Source organism: Herpailurus yagouaroundi, unplaced genomic scaffold (assembly GCF_014898765.1).
Source record: "Herpailurus yagouaroundi ecotype Mexico unplaced genomic scaffold, PumYag 185, whole genome shotgun sequence".
In the NCBI taxonomy this organism is placed as follows: Eukaryota; Metazoa; Chordata; class Mammalia; order Carnivora; family Felidae; genus Herpailurus; species Herpailurus yagouaroundi.
The window spans coordinates 18,857,841-18,883,052 of NW_024412416.1; the positions used below are offsets into that span (position 1 = coordinate 18,857,841).

General features: G+C 39.9%; 1 protein-coding gene across 1 annotated transcript in view; it reads right to left on the minus strand.

The window, feature by feature from the left end:
- Positions 1–25,212, minus strand: part of CERS3 (ceramide synthase 3) — a 105,177-nt gene that overhangs the window by 30,688 nt on the left and 49,277 nt on the right. The window contains exons 6-11 of the mRNA XM_040493791.1: positions 23,801–23,858; positions 22,856–22,906; positions 18,320–18,412; positions 15,360–15,488; positions 13,040–13,146; positions 1,610–1,763 (exon numbers count right to left, since the gene is read on the minus strand). Of these exons, the coding sequence (XP_040349725.1) occupies positions 1,610–1,763; positions 13,040–13,146; positions 15,360–15,488; positions 18,320–18,412; positions 22,856–22,906; positions 23,801–23,858 (592 nt within the window). The remainder of the gene's footprint in view (positions 1–1,609; positions 1,764–13,039; positions 13,147–15,359; positions 15,489–18,319; positions 18,413–22,855; positions 22,907–23,800; positions 23,859–25,212) is intronic.

The following is a 25,212-nucleotide window of genomic DNA, read 5'->3' on the forward strand; positions in this document are numbered from 1 at the left end:
AAACAAACAAACACTACTTTCAAAATCTGGTTTGAGATTAATCCAGATGCAATTTCCTATACCTCTGTCTAGATCTAGAAGCTAAGAGATGGTAGAAAACCCAGAGGTCGATTATCACAATGTCCATTTCATTTGTCAACTCTTCAATAATCTTTGAGGCACATTTACTAAAATAGGAAAACAAATGAATTGAGAACGGTTGATCAAAATGTGAGCTTATCAGATAAATTGACAGGATACCAGTTACATTACAAGCCACTCCCTCTGATGATACAGTGTCATACTACACATGAATGGTGACACCAAAAATGGGCCCACTGTAACTTCCACCTTGAAAGATCCTTAATTAAAACTCCCTTAGAAGTATGATTTCCAGGGGCACTTGGGTGGCTGAATCTTAAGTGTCTGACTCTTGATTTTGGTTCAGGTCATGATCTCACGGTTTGTGAGATCAAGCCCCACATCTGGCTCTGCATAGACAGCACAGAGCCTGCTTGAGATTTTCTCTCTGCCCCTCTCCTGCTCTCTTTCCCTCAAAATAAATAAATAAATAAACATTTTTTAAAAAAAGTATGATTTCCAGACAAAGAAAGAACTATGATTTTATTTTATTTATTTATTCTTTTACTTGCCTTAAAGGCTCAAGTCAAATTCTGTCTATTCGATAAAACTTTCCCTGGTTCCCCCCCTGGAGTCAACTAGTTTCTGTCTTCCACAATATAGGTGGTCACTAGTAGGTAAATATTCCCCCCACCCCAGATGCTGGGTTGTTTCCCCAAAGGCAGTAATCATATCTTACTCATTTTTGAAGCCTTCCCCACCCCTGTTCTAGGATTAAATCCCAGAACTGAATTCAAAACAAACAAACAAAAACTTCTATTGTCTAAAATGTATTATTAATTTGTTATTACTTAGAGAAGAAGCTGTTTTCAGAGAAAAAGCATAGCCAAATGAGAGACAATATTTCAGATGTAGGAGAAAGCTCAGAGGGAGAGCATTATGTGCAAATTGAGTGTTCAGTGAAGGTAACCATAAGGCTCTGAAATACTACTCAACTTTCACAATAAAGCTTACCCCAAACCAGACCAAATTTAGACTTATTAGGACATTCTTTAAAATGCAACAACCAAGGGGCACTTGGGTGGCTCAGTTGGTTGAGGGTTTGACTCTTGATTTCTGCTCGGGTCATAGTCCCAAAGCCGTGGGATTGAGCCCCGCATTGGGCTCTGTGCGGAGTGTGGAGCCTGCTTGGGATTCTTTCTCCCTCTCTCTCCCTCTGCCCCTCTCCCCTGTTCATGCTTGTGCTCTCTCAAATAAATAAAAATAAAAATAAATTAAGAAGCAGCAACAATCAATATTTGGATAAAAGTTTTATAAAAATTACTTGTCTTCTAATAAAAGCAATTTTTTAAAAGCACCTTAGAGATCTACTTAATGGAAAAGATAGTTACCTTTTAGATACATTTTAATCAATAATGATCAAATCAAGAAAATATAAAGAATTCTGGTTAACTATTAATTAACTAGAAAGTTCCACCACCTGGGCCTCACCTTCAATCTAGCAATGAAATCCACTCGTTAAGAACAGTAAGACTCAGACAGCCCTTACCTTCATGAATATACATCTTTTGAGCATCTTCAGGATGAAGTAACACCAGTAGAGGTGAAGGGCTTGCAGGACCATGAGCTGGAGGTTGAGGAAGATGTATGAAAAGAAAGGCTCAAGGTAGTGCAGAGGAAGGATCAGCGTGCAATATAAAATCCTAAAAAAAAAACAAACGGAGAAGAGTATTTCATTAAAAAGCACTTGTGAATTTTCAGTGAGAAAACAAATACTTTTTCTCCCAAGGCATACAACATTTAATTCATTTCTAACCACGTCCAGGAAATCCTCAAGGGAAAACAGTATACTAACATTACCTTTTATATCACTGGCGAGCCACACACACAAAAATACAGTCTGCCTCTTGGGAGAAAAGTTAAAGCAAATGGAATTTTTATTGTCACACTGCCTCCACTCCAAAGTTTCTGTACCTGGGTTTCCTCTTTGCAAACAGAAGAGCATAGGGAACACTACTAGGCTTCCCGGGATTTGTAGAACAAATAGGATAATGCATGTTTACATGGAGTTATAATTGCCTTATAACACAATCTCATTTATTTGACAGCAAAGGTGAATGGGGGATTTTATGAAAGTAAATTTTCCAATAAGAGAGGCTTTTAAAGAAGCAATGATTCTATTACTTCCACTTTCTGAAGTGAACTGCATACTTTATTGATTTCATGAACAGACTCCCGGACATCATTGGAACTGCCCTTGATGACCCAGAATGCACAGTGCCTTCAGATACAACTACAGTGTGAAGGGCTACCTGTTTCCTTCCCAAACTTCATACACTACCATGATCTTAGAGTTTCTGGATAGGTTGACTTGTAAGTATATTATTCTAATTATAAAAATAATCTAAGGGCATCTGGGTGGTTCAGTTAAACATCTGACTTCGGCTCAGGTCATGATCTCATGGTTCGTGAGTTTAAGCCCTGCATCAGGCTCTCTGCTTTCAGCACAGAGCCAGCTTCAGATCCTCTGCTCCCCCCCTCTCGGCCCCTCCCCCACTTGTTCTCTCTCTCCCTCTCTCTTGCTCTCTTTCTCTCTCTCCCTCAAAACACATAAATTTTAAAAAATCTATTCATGAGGTATCTAGTTGGCTCAGCCAGTTAGGTATGCAACTCCTGATTTTGGCTCAGGTCATGAACTTGCAGTTCATGAGTTCAAGACCCAGGTCAGGCTCTGGACTGACAGCTCAATGCCTGGAGCCTGCTTTGGATTCTGTGTCTCCCTCTCTCTCTGTTCCTCCTCCTGATTTTCCTCTGTCTCTCTCAAAAACAAACAAACAAAAACAAATAAAAAAAAGTAATTAAATGAACTCTAAACTCTGTATAACAAAGATAATAGCCATTTATCCATTTTATGTGTGCCAATCATTTTTAGACACTTAGGAATTATAGAAAAATATAAAGAGGTTAAGTAAAAGTCACCTAAAATCTCACAACTCACAGGTAACCCAGTACATTTTGGTAAACGTAACTGAAGTCATTGCTCCTAAAAATACATTCTTTAAGTCTTTAAGTCTTTTTTCCCCTTCCTCATCATCACATAATTTTATATAATAGAAACACACTTTGCATGTGATTTTTAAAATTTTTTTTTAATGTTTATTTATTTTTGAGACAGAGACAAAGCATGAACGGGGGAGGGTCAGAGAGAGAGGGAGACACAGAATCAGAAGCAGGCTCCAGACTCTGAGCTGTCAGCACAGAGCCCGACGCAGGGCTCAAACCCACAAACCGCGAGATCATGACCTGAGCCAAAGTAGGACGCGTAACCGACTGAGCCACCCAGGCGCCCCTGCATGTGATTTTGTATCCTGCTTTTATGACTAAATAATATGATACAGGGAGATTTCCGTGTCAATGACTCTATCTATATATCAGGGATCAGCAAACATTTTTGTAAAAGGACGGATAATAAATAATTTAGGCCTCTGGGCCATTTGGTTACGGTTACAACTACTCAACTCTGCCACTGTAGTGTGAAAGCAGCCGTAGAGATACATCAATTGGTGGGTGTGGCTGTGGGCCAATAAAACTTTATTAACAAAAATAGTCAGTGGGCTGGATTTGGCCTGTGAGCCAGAGTTTCCCAACCCCTACTATATGCCATCCTCTAAACAGCTGCACAGAAATCTATTTACAGATATCATAATTTATCTAGTCCCTTATTGATAGCTATTTGTTTCCAAAGTTTCATTACATTATAGAGAATACTGTAAGAATTACTTGTAAAGATATTTTGATAGAACCGTTTGATTATTAGAATGGCTAAAATCCTTAATCAGAAAGTATACTCATTTTACATTTTAGAATATGTTACAGGACTGCTTTCAGCAAGACCATACCAGTTTATAGTCTTGCATTCAATGTATGAGGGCACCTGCTTCCTTAGATCTTGAGCAACATTGTACTCTGTCAGCCTCTACCTAAAAGAACATCACATTGTTTATAGTTACATTTGTATTTCTTGTGAAATGAATATACGTGTGTGTATATATATTTATATTTTACTTGGTTACTTTGATTTATACATTGGTGAACTGCTTCTTCATGGTATCTGTCCATTTTTCTATTGGGGTGTTTACTTTTTCTGTTGACTTATAAATGTTCTTTACATATCAAGCACAACATTATTTTTAAAATCATATTAAATATCATCACATAGTCTCATTCTTTCAACCTTGTTTATTTTTGGGGGGTTGGGGGGGCAAATCAGCTTCTAAAATATTTTTGTAACCAAATTTATCAATTTTTGCCTTTATAGGTAGCCTCCGTGTTACACTTTAAAAGGCCTTTCTCACCTCCATCATTATAAACTATATTTTCCCGTATTTTTTTTTTAATGTTTATTTTTGAGACAGAGACAGAGCATGAGTGGGGGAGGGACAGAGAGAGAGGGAGACACAGAATCCGAAGCAGGCTCCAGGCTCTAAGCTGTTAGCACAGAGCCCAACGTGGGGCTTGAACTCACAGACTGGGAGCTCATGACCTGAGCTGAAGTTGGACACTTAACTGACTGAGCCACCCAGGCACCCCTCCTATATGTTCTTAACATAACCAGCTCTACCACTTAAAATCCTGGTTCTATGTAACCTTGATCCACTTCTCTGTGCATTTTCTCAATTGTAAAATGGAAGCAATGATTATCTACTTTATTCATTCAATAAATATTTATTGAGCACCTACCAAAGTGCTACTTGGCACTTCATAGGAGCCAGGAATGTTGCAATGAATAAAACAGACCCAAATCCCTGAAGTGCTAAGGCTCACATTCTGGGGCCTGCATTCACAGGGATTTCAGGAAAGCATGTACAGAAAGCCTCTTTGTCATTCTGATTTGCTGGATCTTTGGGGAATTGTGTGCCTTTTTCTGTACTCTCTCAGCCTAGAATGTCCTCACCTGTTCCCTTTTATTTTTTTAATTTTTTAAAAATGTTTTATTTATTTTTGAGACAGAGAGAGACAGAGAGAGAGAGAGAGAGAGAGAGAGAGAGAGAGACAGAGAGAGAGAGAGTAAGCAGGGGAGGAGCAGAGAGAGAGGGAGACACAGAATCTGAAACAGGCTCCAAGCTGTCAGCACAGAGCTTGACGCGGGGTTCGAATGGTGACCTGAGCCGAATCATGACCTGAGCTGAAGTCAGATTCTTAACTGACTGAACCACCCAGGCGCCCCACCCTTCCCATCTTCAGCTAAAACTCTTTTCACCCATCAAAGCAAGCACAGGAGCCTCTGTAACAAGTCTCGGTGCTGTTCTGATCACCTCTGAATGTATAGTATTTCTCTAGGCTCCCCCACTACCTCCTCCTTTAGAGCATTTGGCCTGATTCATTCAACCTGCCTTGTACTAATAGATGCTTGTACGTCTTCATCTCTGTGCCCTCCCTTCACCTGTTCCAGGGGCTTGCTCCTTATTAGGTCCCCGATAGGGATTTGTCAGTATCAAAAACAGTAAAGGAAACTACTCAAAAGCACCCACTTTACAGATTCTACCAGGGAATGTGAATAATGCAGTTACTCATTGTGATCCATGCAAAGGAAAGAAAAAGGGTTCTGACTCACCTGCGATTTCCCTATTTCTCTATTCTTAAAGGGAAGACACAGAAAAGAGGGTTCTGGTTGGAAGGAACCACATGTACAGGGCCCTCGGGTGGGAGGCATCATGGAAAAGTCAAGGGCTAAAACAAGACCGGTGCAGCTTAAGGGAGAGGACCGTTAGAGGGGGGCGGTGTGAGATGCCAGTGGAGAGTTGAATGGAGCCATCTCATGTTGGCCTTGCATGTCATGGCATCAGGAAGCTTTGCTGGATGTAGGAAGGGGAGTGATACGCTAGGACTAAACTCAGCAGAGCAGGATTCCCGGGCTGAGGCCATTCCGGGCTGTTTTCTTGCCTCATAACCTGAGCACATGTCACTGAGCTTCCTGGTCCTGGGACAGGGTGGAAATCACCCCCTACCCCTGTGACAGGGAAGCTCCAGGGGGACACAGGGCCAGCTTTGCAAACTGTGGAGTCCTAGAAATGGAGGAGACTACCATTAAAATGCAAATGCCTTCTGAGAGAGCTGCAGAGAGGAGAGAGACAAGGCGTGGGCTCTGGAGCCTGGTAGATTAGGATCATGTCTCTCCTGCTGTCTTCAGCGAGTTACAGAACTGCTCTGGGCATGGTTTCTTCTGTCAGATCAAAACAACACCACTCCCCTCGTCAGACTGTCAGACTGTCGTGAGGGTTAGAGGAGTTGACAAATGGGAAGAGCTTAGCATACAGGAAGCACTCGAAAAATGGTAGCTGGGACTATTACTGTCACTACTGTTGTGAGGATGACTGCTTTTCCACCCACCCGTTCCCACTACAGGTGGCTTATGGGGTGGGAGGGGAGTGCAGCTCCCTAGGCTGGAGTTTCTGCTTAGGGAGAGGAGGGGGGAGCCACTCAGGAGAGGGAGAGGAGCTCCAGAGGAGTGGGGACCCTGTGCTGCCAGAACATTCTCTGCGGGAGGACAGAGGGGACAGAAGTGGAGAGGAGCTCCAAAGGGGGTGGCCACTGTGGCCCCAGGGACAGCAGGTTTGGGGGCTGTGGTTACATTTTCAGGACCTCCTTCTGTTGGTCTCAGTGTGCTCACTAAGGATGGTCCAGTCTCTCAATCCCAATTTCTTCTCCTCCTTTGCTAAAAGAAGAATGGGAGGGAGGGAAAAATAAACACTTTGTCCTCCTCAGTTTTGTCCCAAACGCATGTGTGTCATGTGTGCTGGCACATGAATGAGCACGCCAACACCTGTTTCCCTTCCGGGCTACATGGAATTTCTCACTTCACAGGGGATGTCCCGAGACCGCTGCGCTCCTGGATTCCTGGAGCCACTTTGTTCCGTCCACCGCCTTTAATCTGTCCGAACGGTGGCAGGAGTACCACGCCCCGGGATTGCAAACCTTGGCTTTTCCCTGCTTTGGTTCTGTTTCCCATCTCCACTCTACGGCTTGAGAAGATCACATTGCTGGCATAAATAGTAGCTGGTTTTGCTGGGCTACATAAGGCAGCCACCACAAGCTGTATTTTCCTAATGCACAGAAAGGTCTTCTGCTAATCACGGGGGTGAGCCCTAAGCCTTTTCAGGATAACAAATACTGGTTCTACTGGTGAGTAATTGCCTACCTTATATTTCAGGGATGTCTTGTATTTCAAAGTGACTGCGCAGTTGAAGAAAACTTAATAAATACTTAGGGAAGGCAAATTATGCCTGCTTTTAGCTGTCCAGTTTAGTCACTTAATTTGAAACATATCTGTTCTCAGTTTCAACCGTCCTGTTTCTTGTCTTGGTTCTTTCATAACTAGCTGTGTGAGCTGTGTGAGAAATCTTAACCCCTCACCTGGAAAATAAATCGGGGGTCTAAATGCTTCAATGATGTTGATGACACGAGGCACGGGAAGGGTGAGGAACTGTCCCTGGGGGAATGACAACTGAAGGCAAAATGTGATCCTGGGCCAGATCCAGGAGGAGGGAACAAAGCAATAAAGGCATTATTGGACCCATGGACAAAACTGAAACACTGATGGTAGATTGCTACATTTCCTGAAATCGACAACTATTCCTGTGATTCTGTAAAAGGATCTCCATGTTCTTAGGAAATCCGCACTGAAGAACGAAAGAATAAAGGGACATGATGCTTGCAACTTTCAAATGATTTAGAAAAAATACATATGGACACACATGCTTGCGTGTGTGCGTGTGTGTGTGCGTGTGTGTGTGCGTGTGTGTGTGTGTGTGTGTGCGCTTAGAGTGATGGGACAGTGGGGAGCGAGAAGGGAGGAGAAAGCAAACAGGACACTATACTAACTAGTAAATCTGGGCGAATACAGTGAAGCTCTTTGTAACATACTTGAAATTATCCTGTAAGCCTGCAATTATTTCCAAATATATAAATGACCAAATTCTGTAAAAGGTCCCTTTTCTAAAATACCATGATTTGAAGAAGGGTGAGCGCTGTAGTTGTCCTTTATGAACTTATGAACAGCAGAAGTGCCAAGCATGTGGGGTGCGAGGGAAGGAGCTCCAGTGAGGGCACCCTGTCGAAGGAGACACTGAACAAACACAGGCGGTGAAATTCACGGTCTCCCTCATAAAGTATGTAACTGGAAAGTCTAGTTCCAAGATACTCATCTGCAGCGGAGGCTCAAGGGAGTGGCCCCAGCTTCAGCAGAGCCATTTTTGCGTTGCACACGTCCCTCCTTTCCTCTGGTGGCTATGTGAAGGGCACTGTACCATCCCATGAGGACATGGCGCCATGGCACAATTGGACCCATGCTCTGCCCTTATCATTCAGAACAGAGGCTCCAGAGGTACCCAGGGGCACATGGGTAGCTTAAACGGTTAAGTGCCAGACTTGGGCTCAGGTCATGATCTCACAGTCAGTGAGCCTGGAGCCTGCTTGGGATTCTGTGCCTCCCTCTCTCTCTGCCCCTCTCCTGCTGGCGCTCTGTCTCTCTCTCTCAAAAATAAATTAACATTAAAAAAAAAAAAAAAAGAACAGAGGCTCCAGGCCTTATGACAATGGGAAAGGTCCACTGTGTCCTTATTCTTGTTTCCCTCCGATGAGTGTCTGCTAAATGCACTGCTCTATGCTTTCAGCTTTGTCTTGTCTTTTTTAACACTGTCCTCTTTCTGATAGCCATTCTGAGTATTTATATCGTCACATCATTCACAGAATTCCCTTTCACATGAGGCTTCCCAGAGTACCATTTTTCTATGCCAGTGAGAGCCAGATCACCAAAAGCTGCAGGCTGAAGCCCAGTGAGCCAGTGATGGGGAATATAAAGTTACCACAGCATGTGGACCCTTAGAGGTCAGGAAGTTACTTATTTGAATATTACTCACTGCTGGAATTTTTTTTTTTGAACATCCAGTAGACAGATCACATAATATAATGGTCTTCACATATATAGATGAGGTAGTTGATACAAAGATCTCTTCTACCACCATCATGACCTCCTGCACAGTAGGAACTGTGTCTTGTTCGTCCACGTATTCCTCACAACATCTAGCTGTGATGAGTTCCAGAAATGGAGAAGTGCAGTGAGCCAGCACCACCACCTGTAAACTTCAGCTGAGACAGAGAGCTCCTTTCCTTCAGCTGGAACAGCCTGGACTAAATGGTTATCTGTTCTTGTTGTTTATGGAGGAAATTTTCGAGAGTCAGGGGAGTTGTTTACCTGAACTTAGGAAGGGCTTTCTAGCCTAATGATTCCCTGGAAGTGTTCGGATACTGTTCCAATACATAGGTACATCCAATAATTCAACAGTTTAGAAGTCATTATTTTAAAACAACAGTTGGTAATAAAGTGTAAAAAACATAAGCCTGAGATTTAAATGGCTTTGAATAAAAATGCAAACAAATGAGGTAAGTAGGCAGTTAGATTAAAGTAATTTGACCAAGGCCAGTTGGAATTCCTGCCTAATGTTGAGAGGAACAGTATTTTAAAAAAGAATGTAATTACTTCTTGCTGACACTGATTGAGTGAGAACTGGTTAAGTAAGATTCCGGAAAAAAGGAGGAGAGAAGAGAAGGCACAGTTGTACTAATACAAAGAGAAAGCGATCAGACAACAGCAAATTTACTTGAGGCTGGGGAAAATGTAGGGAAAGTGAAAGAAAGGGAAAGACGTGTGTAATGGACAAGCTCTAGTTCTTTCTCTCAAAGTTTCTGGATACATTTCAGAGGGGTCAGCTTTCTCCCCACTCAGCCCTTCATCTTACCACAAAAGGTGCAACAAAAACAGTTGGGAGGAACAGAGCAACTGATGGCCAGCTGCCTCCCACGGCACCTCAAAAATGTCTGAATCTGGAAATAGGTCGATCATCTGCACATTGTTTGGTCCGTAGTAAATTCCACCCCCCGCAAAACTGAACTAATAAAATATCCTTGAAAAATGAATCTACAGTTACACATTTTAGACAGATGCTTGGAGTCAGGCTAACAACAAGGAACTGACTTTTCCTCTTTGGCACCGCAAGATGATTGTGTAACACGTTCAAGCTGATGGGAACACTATTTAAGCTAGGGTAACACACTGCAACTGATTCTTTCAAAAACCATCAAGAACCAATCACCCAAACTTCCAATAGCTTGGTGAAGTTTTCCTCAACCTTCCAATGAGGACCAGTCAACGTCAGCGCAGAAAAATTTTTACCAGCAAAACGATTTTTACAGTCAAGTCTGTTAATACTGGTTTATTTGCAATCCAACTCCCTGAAGACAGCAAACCGTGGTATTGGCTGCCCTCTGCAGTGGGCTGGTGAAGTCAGCGAAGTATCAAGATCAAGAAAATGCCAAATACATGCAACTAATTCTCCTTGAAATGCAGAAATGCTGGCAAGGGAATGACTTAAATCTACGATTTTTAAAGACGAGGGTATGTGGGAAAGTTAACACACCACCTCCACAATCCCTCAACCCCAGCATGATGTTTGGTTGTTTTCTGGGCAAGAGTAAGCTTGCTTGTTGATTTAAGACATCATGGGAATGTCTGAGGTTAATGTCCTTCATTGCTAAATCAAAAGCCAACCACAGCAGCAACACTTAGAAGCTTCTCAGAGAGTTCCCTGCACCGAGAACTTCCACGGTGTATGCTTTTTAAAATATGTCCACAAATTCTTTGAAACTACTCCTGTGGATAAATGGAGTCTAATTTTCCTTCCCTCAAATATGAGCTGGGCTTAGTCACCCGGATCCAATGAAGAACAAGAGGTCGGACGTGGCATGATGGTACTTCTGCAGGTGGGTTATAAAAGGAGACACAGCATCTGCCTAGCTCTCTTATGAGCTGCTCACCATTGAAATCCGGCTGCCATGCTATGGGGAGGTCAGGCCAATGGAGGGTACGCCAGCTGACAGGCCTACCCGAGGTCCCAACTAGCCATCAGCATCAACCAATTGATCCTATGCGTGTTATCTCAACCATGTGGAGTGTGGAAGTCTTTAAGAAGAGTCCAATTCTGGCCACATCTGACTGTAACCACATGAAGAGACTCTAAATGAAAACCACCTAGCTGAGGTTGGTCAACTCCCAAACCCGTAAGTCATAATAATAATAATCAATAAGTGTTGTTTTTTTAAAAGAGAGGTCTGCAAACTGAGGCCTGGTGGTAAAATCTGGCCTGCAACCTGTTTTTCTACAGCCTGTGAGATCATCTGGGTTTGGTACATTTTTAAAGGGGTGTAAAAGAAACAAAACAAAGCAAAGAATAATATGTGACAGAGACCATATGTAGCCCTTAAATCCTAAAATATTCTACGGCCCTTTACCAAAAAAGCTCCTTAAACACTGTCTTAAGCCACTAAGTGTACAGATGGTTTATTATGTAGCAACAGATAACTGGAACGCATGGTGTCTTTGGAACATAATAAGAGGAATCCATGGACAAATGCTGGATTTATAGCATCATAAAATTCACACTGAAAAGCCGTAAGTCAACAGTTACCTGAAAGTCAATACTTATCCTATCAATAATTGCTATCATACAATATTATAATTTCATAAACACACTTGCTCAACCAAAGCAAAAGTGAGGATAATGTGATTCTTCAACCAAGGAGAGTATTTCAAATAGGATCTCACATTTGATTCTAGGTGAAACTTCTAGACGAATCATCTAGATGATTCTAGATGAAACTTCAAATTCTTGGAGAATTATTAATAACTTCAGCAAACATAGCTGGCATTTGCTGAGTCCTTACTATGTTTCAGATGTCATCCTGAACTATTTTATATGTATTATTTTATTTAAGCCTTGTGACAACACTTACATTTTACATATGAGAAAACTGAGGCACAAGGAAATATCTAATATGTCCAAGATTACACAGGTAGTAAGTGTGGGGCCAGAATTTGAATCCACGCCCAACTTGCATCCATGAACTTAACTCCCACACTCTGCTGCTCCTCTCCAGAAAATGTCTAAGTAAGATATTGGTCTATGTTTAAAGCTGTAGCTGGCTTCCATAGGGAGGGCAGCATCCCCTGACCTCTCTGACCAGACTTCCCTGGGGTCTAGTCAAGGATGCTGTCCACCCACTAGGAACCAGGCCTGGAAGTGGGTCTCCATCCCCCTCCCCTGCAACCCAGGATCTTCAATGACACTAACTTTTCTGCTGAGAGGATCTGAAACTCCTAGTCCAGCCCAAACTATGGCTGGTTATAAGTTCTTTCTTCCAAACCATCAAAGACTTCCTCACATTTGTCCTCTGGTTCCTGTCAATCAACACGTGGAAAATTATGCTTGTCAAAGGGATGACTGTCAGGGGAGACACTATATAAGTTCTTCAATCCTTGCCCTTGACTAAATAAAATCAACAGACTGATCGAGAGCTGATCAATATTGAAAAGATATCCAGAACTTTGTTAGGGCGAGTGATCATGTAGAATGAAATCAGTATCACTTTCTTCATCTGTGAAGTAGGACTGGTAATACCTATCTTTATGATTTGTTGTATAGACTAGAGCCAAATTATACAAAGGGCCTAATCCAGTGTCTGGCATTCAATTAATGGTGACCACAATTACTGTTATTTTTAACATAGAACATGCCTCTCTTTCAAAGAGCTGCTGATTGGCCAATGATATTTCACTGAATAACTGGAAAAGCTGTTAATCACAAAGATCCATATTCACAAAACAAGACATAGAGTCAGAGCTGCTGCTTACCCATTGGGTTACACATTTCCCACCTCCCTTTGTAATAAGCCTTTTCCACGCTGGAAGGTGTTGTTTTAATTATTTATAAAAATGGTCCCTTCACATTAGTGTTTCCAACTGAACTTGGCACAAACAACTGGACATCAGTGTAAGGAGGAGAGGGCAACACTCTGACTTTGACAACATGCCAAGGCCACCTCAGCACAGTGACCAAAGTCATGGTACAGCACCTTGTCTACTCACCAGAAGGGAAAGACAACAAGGCGGCTGATGAAAAATATGGTGGAGAAGATGAAAAACAGCGCGTTACAAGTTTGCTTCCATCCAGCATAAGAAAACATCTTCGCAGACTGAAAACAAAAGAAAGCAATTGCGTTCAGATAAAGTGATTTCGTATAAAATTCTTCAATTAAATATTCATAAACGAAATGATACGGTGATACCATTAAAGGGTTGGGTCCTGGATCCAAACTTGACCATGTGGAAAACTAGAGGGTCAGGAACATGCTTGAAGAAGGCAAAGGCACCTTCTGAGTAAGAGTGATCATAGATATTGGGGCTATTTTTTCTTGCAAAGAAAGAGCTAAGAAAATGACCTACCAGCTCTCTTGAGGAACCTGAAAGATCAACAGGCACCATCTTTAGGAGGGTCTAAACAGGGGCAAAAGTTGTACCACGTCTGGGTTCAGACAGAACTTGCCCAAGAAGACAAACACTAAAACCAACTACTCAAGGAAGCTGTGGACTAGGCACCCTCTGGAAAATATAAAAAATGAGCCCCATTCCACTACTTCATGCTGCCTCTTCCCAACTGGCCTTGCTCGTTGAACCTCAAGTTAGATCATGGCTTGTGAATCAGAAATGATTCATGATCACTAACAACATGAAGCTGTTCTCATAGTTTATTCACGAAGGGACCTCTGAGTTTGACATTTCATTTTTCTTCTGTTCTTTTTTTTTTTTTTTTTTCACCTAAGAACCCAGAACATTTTCAAACAGTAATGAGCTAAATTTCACAATATACCCTAAGGGGTAGATATGACTTCTCATATTACAGCTGAGGACAGAAAACAAAGCATTAAGTGATTTGCCCAAATCACCCAGGGAGTTCTGTCGTGTCAGTGATAAGGTGGGGGAGGGTGGACAGGGACAGCCCAGTGCTTATTCCCAGTCCCAACAGCTAACTCCCTTTTAACAACACAGTGAAGCTGTTTTACAGTGGACGTACACCAAAGGCTAGAGGGCTTAGAAGCAACAGAGTAGCATAAAATTCTGAAGTCATGGCCAATATGGTTTTAGTTTACAGGCAGGGTTACCGAGATATGATCAGAGAAGGAGGTAATTATAACAGAGATGGCTACATTCAGACAGCGATACGTGGGAAAACTGGCATAATCCTTCTTTTGCTAAGCCATTTGCTGCCCTGAATAATCTAGACCCTTAGAGTGGGATTTACATGTCTAACTGCAATTGCATAGAAGAAACAAAATTCTGTGCACATCTGATATTTTAACAGTAGCCAGTTGCTTCAAAATAGCTTCAAATGACTTCTGGTTACATCTAGAAAAGGGTTTAGCAAACTACAGTCCAGCCTATGGGCTAAAGCTTGTCACTCCTTAAGGATGGGTTTCACTTTTTAAAGGGGTATGAGAAAATAAAAAACAAAAAGAATATATGGCAAGAGATCCTATGTTGCCCACAAAGCGAGATTTACTATCTGGCTCTTCACCAAAAAGTTTGGTGAACGCTGCTCTAGAAAAACAAGATCCTATCAAATTTAATTTCTTCCATACCAACCTATATTCAGGCGATCCTGAACATGAAACGGGTTGGCATCATTTTCCTCAGCTGTATTATAAGCGAAGGTATTTAAAGGACACAGGAAGTGGCTCTGGGAAATGTGACCCTAAGTACAGCAGGAGAGCTGGCTGGGAAGAGAACCCTCGGATCACTGCCTCGGGGCAAACGGGAACCAATACGTAACAGAAACATGTAGAGAAAACAATCCTAATTTTGTTTTGTTTCTCACATTTTGTGTTGTTTGGGATTAAGAAGACTCTTGCTTTAATGTCCCCTGCTCTAAAACATTCCTTCCTTAGAAAAGAAATGTCATTTAAATAAACATCAGCTCTCATTCCTTAAAGCTGGAGGACCATCCATGTGGGGGAGTGCAAGCATCCAATGGGTGTTCAGCTTTGGCTTAAGGAAATATATGGTATCATCCAATATTAAGAATCCATAATGCCACAAATCCAAGGTTTCCTTTTCAAAGATTAGCGTTCATTCCTTCCTCAGAGACATCAGTGTACTTTCTGAGCTAGTATCTGCGTGCGACTTTCGCAAGTGGGATCCCATGAGTTAACCTCTCTCAAGTACCCTGGAGAAGGATGGAAACTAAAAACTAAAAGATTTCCTTTCTTGAAGCCTGGAGACATCCTCAGACTTCGGGTGTTTTCACGACAGAGAGCCCTGCTAAATCACTCACAGACAATTCTTCCTGGGACGAGACACAAAAACCCGGGACGTGGTATTGTTATTACTTTTTTTAATGGCAAAAGTTTACCTCCAGCCAAATGTCAGCCACGTCATGCACGATCATCACGAGGGTCCCGCTGCGGATATAATTAGCACACCAAGAGAAGCTCATCAAACTAATAGCAGCCAGGTGGTGGATGACATGAGCTAGAAAATCCTATATAATGAGAGGAAAATAGCGGCTATTAAGCAAATGCAGTTATTTCCTAATCACTGGAAGAGCTAACAACAACAACAACAACAACAACAACAACAACAATATTTTTAAAAAAACCCAGTAACTTACATCTGAATGTTTTGAAATTTGTAAAATGCTTTCACTTTAATTCTGAAACACAATGCTTGCAAGGGAACTAGCACATATTATCTGCATCACTGAAGTCACTGAACTCTGAGACAGCATTGAATAGTTGTCATCTAAATCCTAAACATCTCCTAACATCTTTCCACTGCCTCACACTGGATATACATACACATCCCATCCCATATACATACTCACATGAGTATACTCCTGTGTATATTTACATCTATCACTTATTCCCTGTCTAATTCCAACAAGGGAAAAAGACAGATACACAATATAGTGAAACTGTACAACCATTAAAATAAGAGTTGCTGCATATGAAACAAGTAACAAATGAAAGTGTAACAAATATATTAGCAAATCTAGGCTAAAGAAAGCTATTACAATTGAACATAAAACCTTAAAAGGTTTTCTGCAAACAAAATATACAAATGGCCAACAAGTACACAAAAAAGACACTCAACCCATGGGCTGTCAAGAAAATGTAAATCAAAACCACTTCATCCCCACTAGGATGGCTATAATAAAAATGATGAAGAAAAATAACAAGTGTTGGCAAGGAGGTAGAAAAACTGGCATGCTTATATATTGCTGGTAGGATGTAAAATGCTACGGCTACCTAGCCGTTGCTCAAAAGGTTAAATATAAAATTATCATATAGCCCAGCAATTCCACTCTTAGGTATATACCCAAGAGAAATAAAAACATCTCCATGCAAAAACTGGCCTATGAACGTTCACAGCAGCATTATTTCTGGCAGCCAAAAAAAGAAAACATCCCGAATAGCCATCAAGTGATAAATAGATGAATAAAATGTAGTATATCCATACAGTGGACTATTATTTAGCAAATAAAAGGAATGAAGTATGGATACATGCTTCAACATGAATGAACCTTGAAAATATTATGTTAAGTGAAAACCAGACACAAAAAACGATTTGTTATATGATTCAATTTACACGAAATATATAGAAGAGGAAAATCCACAAAGACAGAAAGTATATTAGTGGTTGCCTAGGGCTGAGGAAGTTAGGAGGAATGGGGAGTGACTGCAAAAAGGTACAGGATTTCTTGTTGGGGGTGACAAAAAGGATATATTCAAAACCACTGAACTATGTACTTTAGATGAATGGATTGTAGTATGCAGACACCTCAATAAAGATGTTTTAAAAAAAACTTAAAGATTTCAGTTTCCTTGTAGCCAAAGTAAAAGAGTAAATATGATACTACTAATAACAGCCTAACTTATTGAGCACTTACTGTATACCAAGAAGTGCTTTGTATGGGTGAATCTGCTTAATTCTCATAATAACCAGAGACAGGAACTATTTTTAGCTCTATTTTACAGATGAGGAAATGAAGATCAGGGGGTTTAGCCAGTTAGCTTGAGATGTTAGTGAGTGGTGAAGTCACGGATTCAAACCCAGGCGTTCCAATTCCAGAGCCTGTGTTTTACCCCCCTCCCGATAGTTGTATGTCTTGTATGTCTCTGAAGACATGTATTTACAAATATATGACATATATTTACATTTAATTTTTGAAAAGGTACCCAATGCACTTGTATGTAATAAAGAGAAACCAACTACTGAAAAATCAAAAGTGGGAGAAAGACAGGATCGTTATAGGATCAACCCACCTTAGTATATCTATGAAGACCTTCTAAAAAGTGATTATTTTCAATTCTCTCCCTTGAGAAAATGGCTCAAACAATTTCATTTTGATGTATTCTTAGCCCAAACTAAAGTTAATGACAGATAATCCACAGCTATTATTAAGTGTGTGGGAAGGAGATTGTTTCCATCAGATTTTTTCATAATATGTTCTTAGACTTACATTCCAGAAGTTTTCTGTTAGATCTCCAGTTAACTGCAGTTGATTGAACCCCTTAATGTGGACAGTGGACACTATCACACCCCCAAACATCATTTATTCAAGCCAATTGGTCTTATCTCCTTAAAACTGAGTTCAACTTAACTTTATTTATCACACAAATTTGGTTACAAACTGACTTTTAAATAGAGTATACCATATGAAGTATATGCCAAGAGTATCATTTGATATGTGTTGCTAACATAGATGACGAAATCTTGTGATTGCATTGAGATTCTAATATGGTTTTCTTTACCAGCAAATGGTTCCTAAACAGTTCCTAAAACGCCTCACTTTGTTATGTGGGAGGATACATTTAGCATGCCTGTAACTCAATTTCCCTGCATATAAAGCAAAACTAATCATGCCTGAAGCAAAGTTTCCTTGTAAAGATCTTGGATGAATTAAGGGCAGCATGTTTTTAAAACCTTTTGAGTACATCAAAGAATTACATAAGGTGGGTTGTAATCAACTAAAGGATGTGGCCGCAGAATTAATACTAGTACCTAAAGAACATCAACTTCCCACCCCACAAAAAAAAAACACCCCACCTCACAACACATACTCCTCTCCCCCAACACCCCCCGGGGGGGGGGGTCCACATTAAAGTTTCTCTAATGTTTCACTACAAAAACCCGCCAAGGCACCAAAGTATGAGCAAGATTTGCATTAATCTATGTGATATATAAAATGCAAAAAGGCTATGAACTGAAACTACACACATGGAAGAATACAATTTAAAGACTAAGATTTGGGGGGGAGGGTAAAAATTTTTGAAGAAGTACAATAAGTAGTTTTGTAAATAAGATACTTACCTTCCTCTTGACATCAGAGCCAAAGCTAAATATCAGAGACCAATAAAAACTCATCTCCAAAATGTAGTACCAGTACTGAGAAGGCAGCAAGGGCTGAGGAAAATGAGAAATGAGAAAAATTCACTGCTTTAGTATCATCAATAACTCATCATAAGGCATTAAACTATTGTTTATACCTATTTAATTCCACAAAATTACAATGCTTTAAGATTTCAATTTCTGAAAAGGAATCAAAGATAATATTTCAAGGCATTTTATTTCCAAAAGGGTAGATAAAAATTCCAAAATCAAGTTAAATGTTTTATTTAAAAGTTTATAAAACTATGGAGTGCCTGGGTGGCTCGGTCGGTTAAGCACTCGACTCTTGACTTTGGCTTAGGTCATCATCTCACGAACCATGAGATCAAGCCCTCTGTGCTGACAGCTCAGAGCCTACTTGGGATTCTCTCTCTCTCTCTCTCTCTCTCTGCCCCTCCCCCACTGACATGTGCACATGCATGCTCTCTCTCTCACTCTCTCAAAATAAATAAACACTTAAAAAAAAAAGTTAATAAAACTACCACAGGTTTGATTGCATTATTTTAGTTGATTAAAAGTTAAATTAGGAAAAAAAATTCAAAAATCTTTACTTAAGAATATTGGCCAGTCTGTTCTGCTATTCCCATAATTTACCTTGTTTTATGTTTCTTGAATACTATTCAAAATTTGATGTCCTAACCTCTTTCCTGGTGACAGTTAAGTAATCAGAACTGGCCTATTCTAAAGAAGGGCAGTAATAAAATATACACAATTATTTAAATACTCCAAAAATGTCTTCTGAAAAAAAATTTCTACATCTAGAATTTTACTTAATAATGTTATAGTGTGTGTATGTGTGTGGGGTGCCTATTTTAGGTAAGTTGATATATTACTTGGTGTAATGGATTGTTACATTAATGCCTCCAGTGAATTTCACCTTCTGATATCCATGCACTGGTATAGTCTATGTGACCATGAACTTGATCTTGGGCTTTGGTCAAGGATCATAAGCAAATATGATGCAAGCAGAGAGTCTATAATCACCAGGTAAGAAACCTGAGCTATCCTGCTGATAAGAACAAAGTAGAGGATCAAGGTGCCCACTGCCAAAAATATGAACCAGGGACATGAACCATCCCCTAATCAACCCACCAACCAATTGAAAAATGCATGCACGAATTCATTTAACACAACATGGAACAGAAAGAACTGCTCAGTTGAGCCCAGCTCAAATTGTTAACCCAAACCACGAGCAAATAAATGGTTGTTGTTTTAAGACACTGTATTGAGGATGGTTTGTTAGGTACCAATAGATAACTAACATACCTAAGAAGTTCAGAGTAAGTTGGAAGCAGAAGAATAAGACTGGAGTTTGGCCTACATAATGCCTGAGTATCTTATGGTCTAACCTTTGATTCTTTAATACTGAAGCTAACATATTAAAAGGAATAATTTTCTGGTCAACTAATCATCCTCAGTAAGGCCATAAAAGAATGAGACAGCTGCTGCTTTCTTCTATGTCAGACAAGCACCTATGAGACTAATTCTCCTAGTGAGAATAACTAAAAAAAAATCCGGGTAAAATGCATAAAAATATCTGTGAGAAGGCATCAAAGAGCAAACAAGGCATCCAGAACCTGTGAAGCTAAGAGTTCAAAGAGAAAAATGCATTAAAAGTGAATCCTTTATTTCAAATGCATCCTTAATTCAAGAAGTACTACAGACCCTAAGGAGGATAAATTCAAAGAAAACTACACCTGTGTATAGCATTAGTGAGTATTTGTCAATTTATAAGCAGTATGGACCCAGAGACTAAGAAGTAGAAGAAGTTAAATGGACTTTTGGCAATCTCATACTGCTAGGATGCAAATTGGTACTCAGGGCCAGCCAAGCAAGAAGAGTCCTGGCAAATGCTGTAGTCTTTTATTAAAACCACTAGGAAAATATCCTAGGAATATGGGTAAGTTGTAAATACATCTGCCCTCAAAAAGACTGGAATCAACCTTGAATCAACTCAATCACATATAAGATGAAGGTGATCTGTCTCTATTCTAACTAATTGAAGTGAAAGTAAATCTTCTCAAGAGGAAGATAATATTATCCTGAGCATCTATACTTTTTCATATACAATATCTATCATTCAATAGAAAGTTATCAAGCACAAGGAGATAAGAATAAGAAAATAGAACAGACCCATAGGTGATGAAGACATTGGATTCATCAGACCAGGACTTTAAAATAACTTTGAAAACTTGGTTAATAGGTGGAAAATTTCAGTAAAGAACTGGAATCCATTTAAAAAAAGAATTAAATGAAAATTTGAGAACTGGAAAACAGAGTAACTATAATTTATAAGATATATTTAACAGCAGTTTAGACATTGCTAGAAAAGACACTAGCAAACTAGAGGACACGAAATACAATATATCCAGATCTGTGAAGGATCTGAGATTTTACCCTACTTGCAGGATAGCTTGCCACAGTTTCATGGATAATGATTGAAGATATGAAACTCCTGGGTCAGAGATAAAGAATAGTTCATTATTCACAGCAATAGTAGTTGCCAGAGTATCAATATTTGGGCCAGTTCTCCCATCTTAATTCATGTAGGGCTAAAAAAAAAAAAAGGGTCAGATGAGATCTGCACATGTAATGGGTTGTATTACAAGAGAGGAACACTGAGCTAGGAAACCTGAATCTTTCATAATAGATGGTAACATGCCTACCCTTTGCTCCAGAAGGAGACATTTCTATTTTCCCAGGTTGTCTGTTATATAAACATCCTGAGAAGATAGCACAGAACAAAAGGCAGGCAGTGCTTCATTTCATTTGACATGCAAAAATGCAAGAAATCTGTGGAGGATTAACTCCCAAGAGACTAAAGCTCAGAGAAGCAAGAGGATGGAAAACACTGGAAAAAGCAAAAGAGACATATGGGACTTAGTGTAAAGGTCTAGCATGTTAGTACACCTGTAACTGGAGTTCCAGAAAGAGAAAAGAAAGAGAAAGGAACTAAAGTAATGGCTAAGAATTTTCCTTTCTTGTTAAAAAATGTTTTGTTTATTTTTGAGAGAGAGAGAGAGAGCAAGCAGGGGAGGGGCAAAAAGAGGGAAACAAAGGATCTGAAACAGGCTCCATGCTGACAGCAGAGGGCCCAATATGGGGCTCAAACTCACAAACTGTGAGATCATGAACTGAGCTGCAGTCAGATGCTTAACTGATGGAGCCACCCAGGTGCCCCAATGGCTGAGAATTTTCTAAAACTGACTGAAGATATCACACCACAGATTCAAGAAGTACTATGGACATTAAAGAGGATACATTCAAAGAAAACCACATTTATGCGTATCATAATAAAATGTGAAAGACAAAGACAAGATATAGAACTCAGAGAAAAAAGACATTTTGTTCAAAGAGGCAAAAATAAAAACTGACAGCCGAATTCTTAAAGAAAATTATGGGATCCAGAAGGCAATGGAATGCCATTTTCAAAGTGCTAAAGGAAAATCACTGCTAACCTAGAATTCTATACCCAGGAAAAATATCCTCTAAAAAATGAAGGCCAAGTGATAACATCTCAGAAAAGCAAACCAGAGGGACTTCTTCAGCCAGAAGGATAATCATCCCAGATGGAAGCATGGAAAAGCAAGATACAAGGCATAGCATTGGGAGGGAGATTTAACTGATTTACAAAACAATAACAGCAATGACTTGTCAGGTTTTAAATATTTGAAGGAGGAAATAGGAGGGGGATATATACAAAGTATTCTAATGACTGTTCAGTGGCTGGAAAGAGGTAAGAGCACTAAGTTTTATTAGACTCCATCCAATAATTTAAAAATGCACATGGTGGGGCGCCTGGGTGGCGCAGTCGGTTAAGCGTCCGACTTCAGCCAGGTCACGATCTCGCGGTCCGTGAGTTCGAGCCCCGCGTCGGGCTCTGGGCTGATGGCTCAGAGCCTGGAGCCTGTTTCCAATTCTGTGTCTCCCTCTCTCTCTGCCCCTCGCCCATTCATGCTCTGTCTCTCTCTGTCCCAAAAATAAATAAACGTTGAAAAAAAAAATTAAAAAAAAAAATAATAAAATAAAATAAAATAAAATAAAAATGCACATGGTGATCTCTAGGATAAATACTAAAAGAATAAAAGCTAACTGAAAAGCTAATATAAAGAAAAAAGTGGAATAATAATTTTTTTTTCAAAAACTTGACTGGCCCATAAAAAAGTAAGAAGAGAGTACAATAAAAGGAAATGCACTAGGTGGTACAATTAGAAAATAAATAGTAAGATACTAGATTTAAACTCAAATATGTAATTGCATTAACCATAAACAGACTAAAGGAAAAACACACGTGACGGGTAAATAAGGAATAAGGAGGAGTAAGCTTCAGTAGAGAAAGAGCCAAAGAATTGCACAGACCTGGACAGAGAGTAGGAAGGGGGCTCGGACCTAACTCATGGGACAATTTAAGGGGCCCAAAGCTGACATAAGGCAGGGAGCGTATCACAGGGGACTTACCTGCCTGGGATAGCCATTCCACACTTCCCACAGGTCATAAACCCAAGGTTTCTGAAAAAGACAAAAAAAGGAACCAAGGGAGAGAAAATAAGTCTTTGGAGTCAAAGGCAGATTTCAGCAGAAAACATAAGCTCTTCCTGATGTCACTGATGGGGGCACACATGCACAGTAAACTGTTGCTCCTGCTGAACCTCTCTCTCTTTGTACATCTTCCCATACAACATATCTGTGATGCTCATGACTTCCAGTGAATCTGGGACCACACACCTTGCTGTCTCATGCAGGGAATTATTCAAACAAGCGAAACCTCTAATGATATTACTTCCGAACCAGACTGCTGTTTCTGCAGCAATAAAAATATCTTGAAAGAAATCTCTAAAAGCTGGTTATCTTTTTTTTTTCTGTGAACTATCTATCACTTAATGAGGTAATCATTTAATAACTATTTAAGCAGACAATGCAAAGGTAATATGGGAAGGGAAGATTTCTGATGAGTGAGTACTGAGTCTTGATAGAACAAGTGGGATTCGATATGTCAGGGATGGGATTTGGCAGGTAGATAGGGGTTGGAAGGGCAAGAAGTTTCTGGAAAAGGGGATGAAATGTGCTAAAATCCAAAAGTGAGGATATACCAGTGTGTTCAGTGGATTGTTAGTAGTTCAGGGGTAGCTGGCACATGGGTTGTGCGAGTAGAAATAGAAAGAGATTAGGTTTAAGACTTATGTTTGCAAAAAAAAAAAAAAAATAGTATTTGCAAATTCAAAGCTTAACAAAGGCTCTGAAAGACAGCCTGAGGGTTTCTGACTTCTCTAGACATTAGGATGACTTTAAAGGCATAAAAGCTGGTTATTTTACTGAGAATATTATTTCCCAAGGAATTCACAGGCAAGAATTTTTAAAATTAAAGACAAATTCCAGTCAAAGAATATCAAAGAGACAACTTACATCATAAAGAAATACAATTCCAGCAACAGTCATTATTAAGTAAAATGTAAATCGCCAGCTGCCAAAAGAAAGAAAAATCTTGTGAAGGTGATTGACATCTGAGGAGAAACGCACTTTGTATGGCAGTTTGGAAAGAATGCACGGACAAATCTAATGTGACATCCTGACTCTGCCACTTGTTAAATGGCTGAAACTGTAGGTTAGCCTTAATTTCTTCACCTATAAAATGGGAATGACAAAAATTACCTCAAACTGCAGAAAGAATTGAAGCTAATTTGTGAAAAGTAAGCATCTGGTATGAAGTAAGCAACAACAGGTGACTACTATTATTACCGTTAGTATCATACCTGACATACAATAAACCCAGTTCCTGACACACAATAGACAATGGGTTGACATTAGTATTAATCTAATCGTTTATTTGCACCCCATGTAATCCCCAGTGAAAAGGTTTCCATGTGGCCAGATTTTCGTCTTGTCTCTGAAAAGCAGATTTTGAAAGAAAATCTTTTCCTCATGTATGAACAGAGACTTAAAAAGACATATCAATCAACTGTACTGTGTGGGTTTTATTAAGATCCCAGTTCAAACAAACAGACTGTAAAGAAAATTATGAGTCAATCAAGGGAATCTGAACACTGATTAAATATTTACTGTTATTACAGTTTTTCTGAGGTATGATACTGGTGTTGCAATTTTGTTTAAAAAAACAGAGTATCTCTTAGAGATACATACTGAAATATTTATAGTGAAGTCCTATAATGTCTGATATTTGTGTCAAAAGTAATCCTCAAGGGGCACCTGGGTGGCTTAGTTGGTTAAGCATCTGAGGTTCGGCTCAGGTCATGATCTCAAGGTCCATGAGTTGGAGCCCCACATCAGGCTCTGTGCTGACAGCTCAGATCCTGGAGCTGTTTCAGATTCTATGTCTCCCTCTTTCTGCCCCTACCCCGCTCACACTCTGTCTCTCTCTCTCTCTCTCTCTCTCTCTCTCTCTCAAAAATAAATAAACATTAAAATTTTTTTTTTAAAAAGTAATCTTCAGTCATAATTGGTTGAAGGTGGTCAAAAGGAACAAACTTTCAGTATGGGATAAACAAATACTGGGGATGTGATGTACAACATGATGATGATAGTTGATGCTGCTGTCTGGTGTACTGACAAGATGCTAAGACAGTAGTCATGTGACCTCATCACAAGGAAAAAAACTTTTTTTTTCTTTTTTGTACCTGGATGAGATGACAGACATTAACTAAACTTACTGTGGTAATCATCTCATAATATACGAAAGTCAAACCATCATACTGTGTGCTTTAAACTTACACAGTGATGTATGTCAACTATATCTCAGTAAAACTGAAAGAAAAAAAATTTATCCACAAAAAACAATCTGTGCCAGGAGAGAAAAGTAG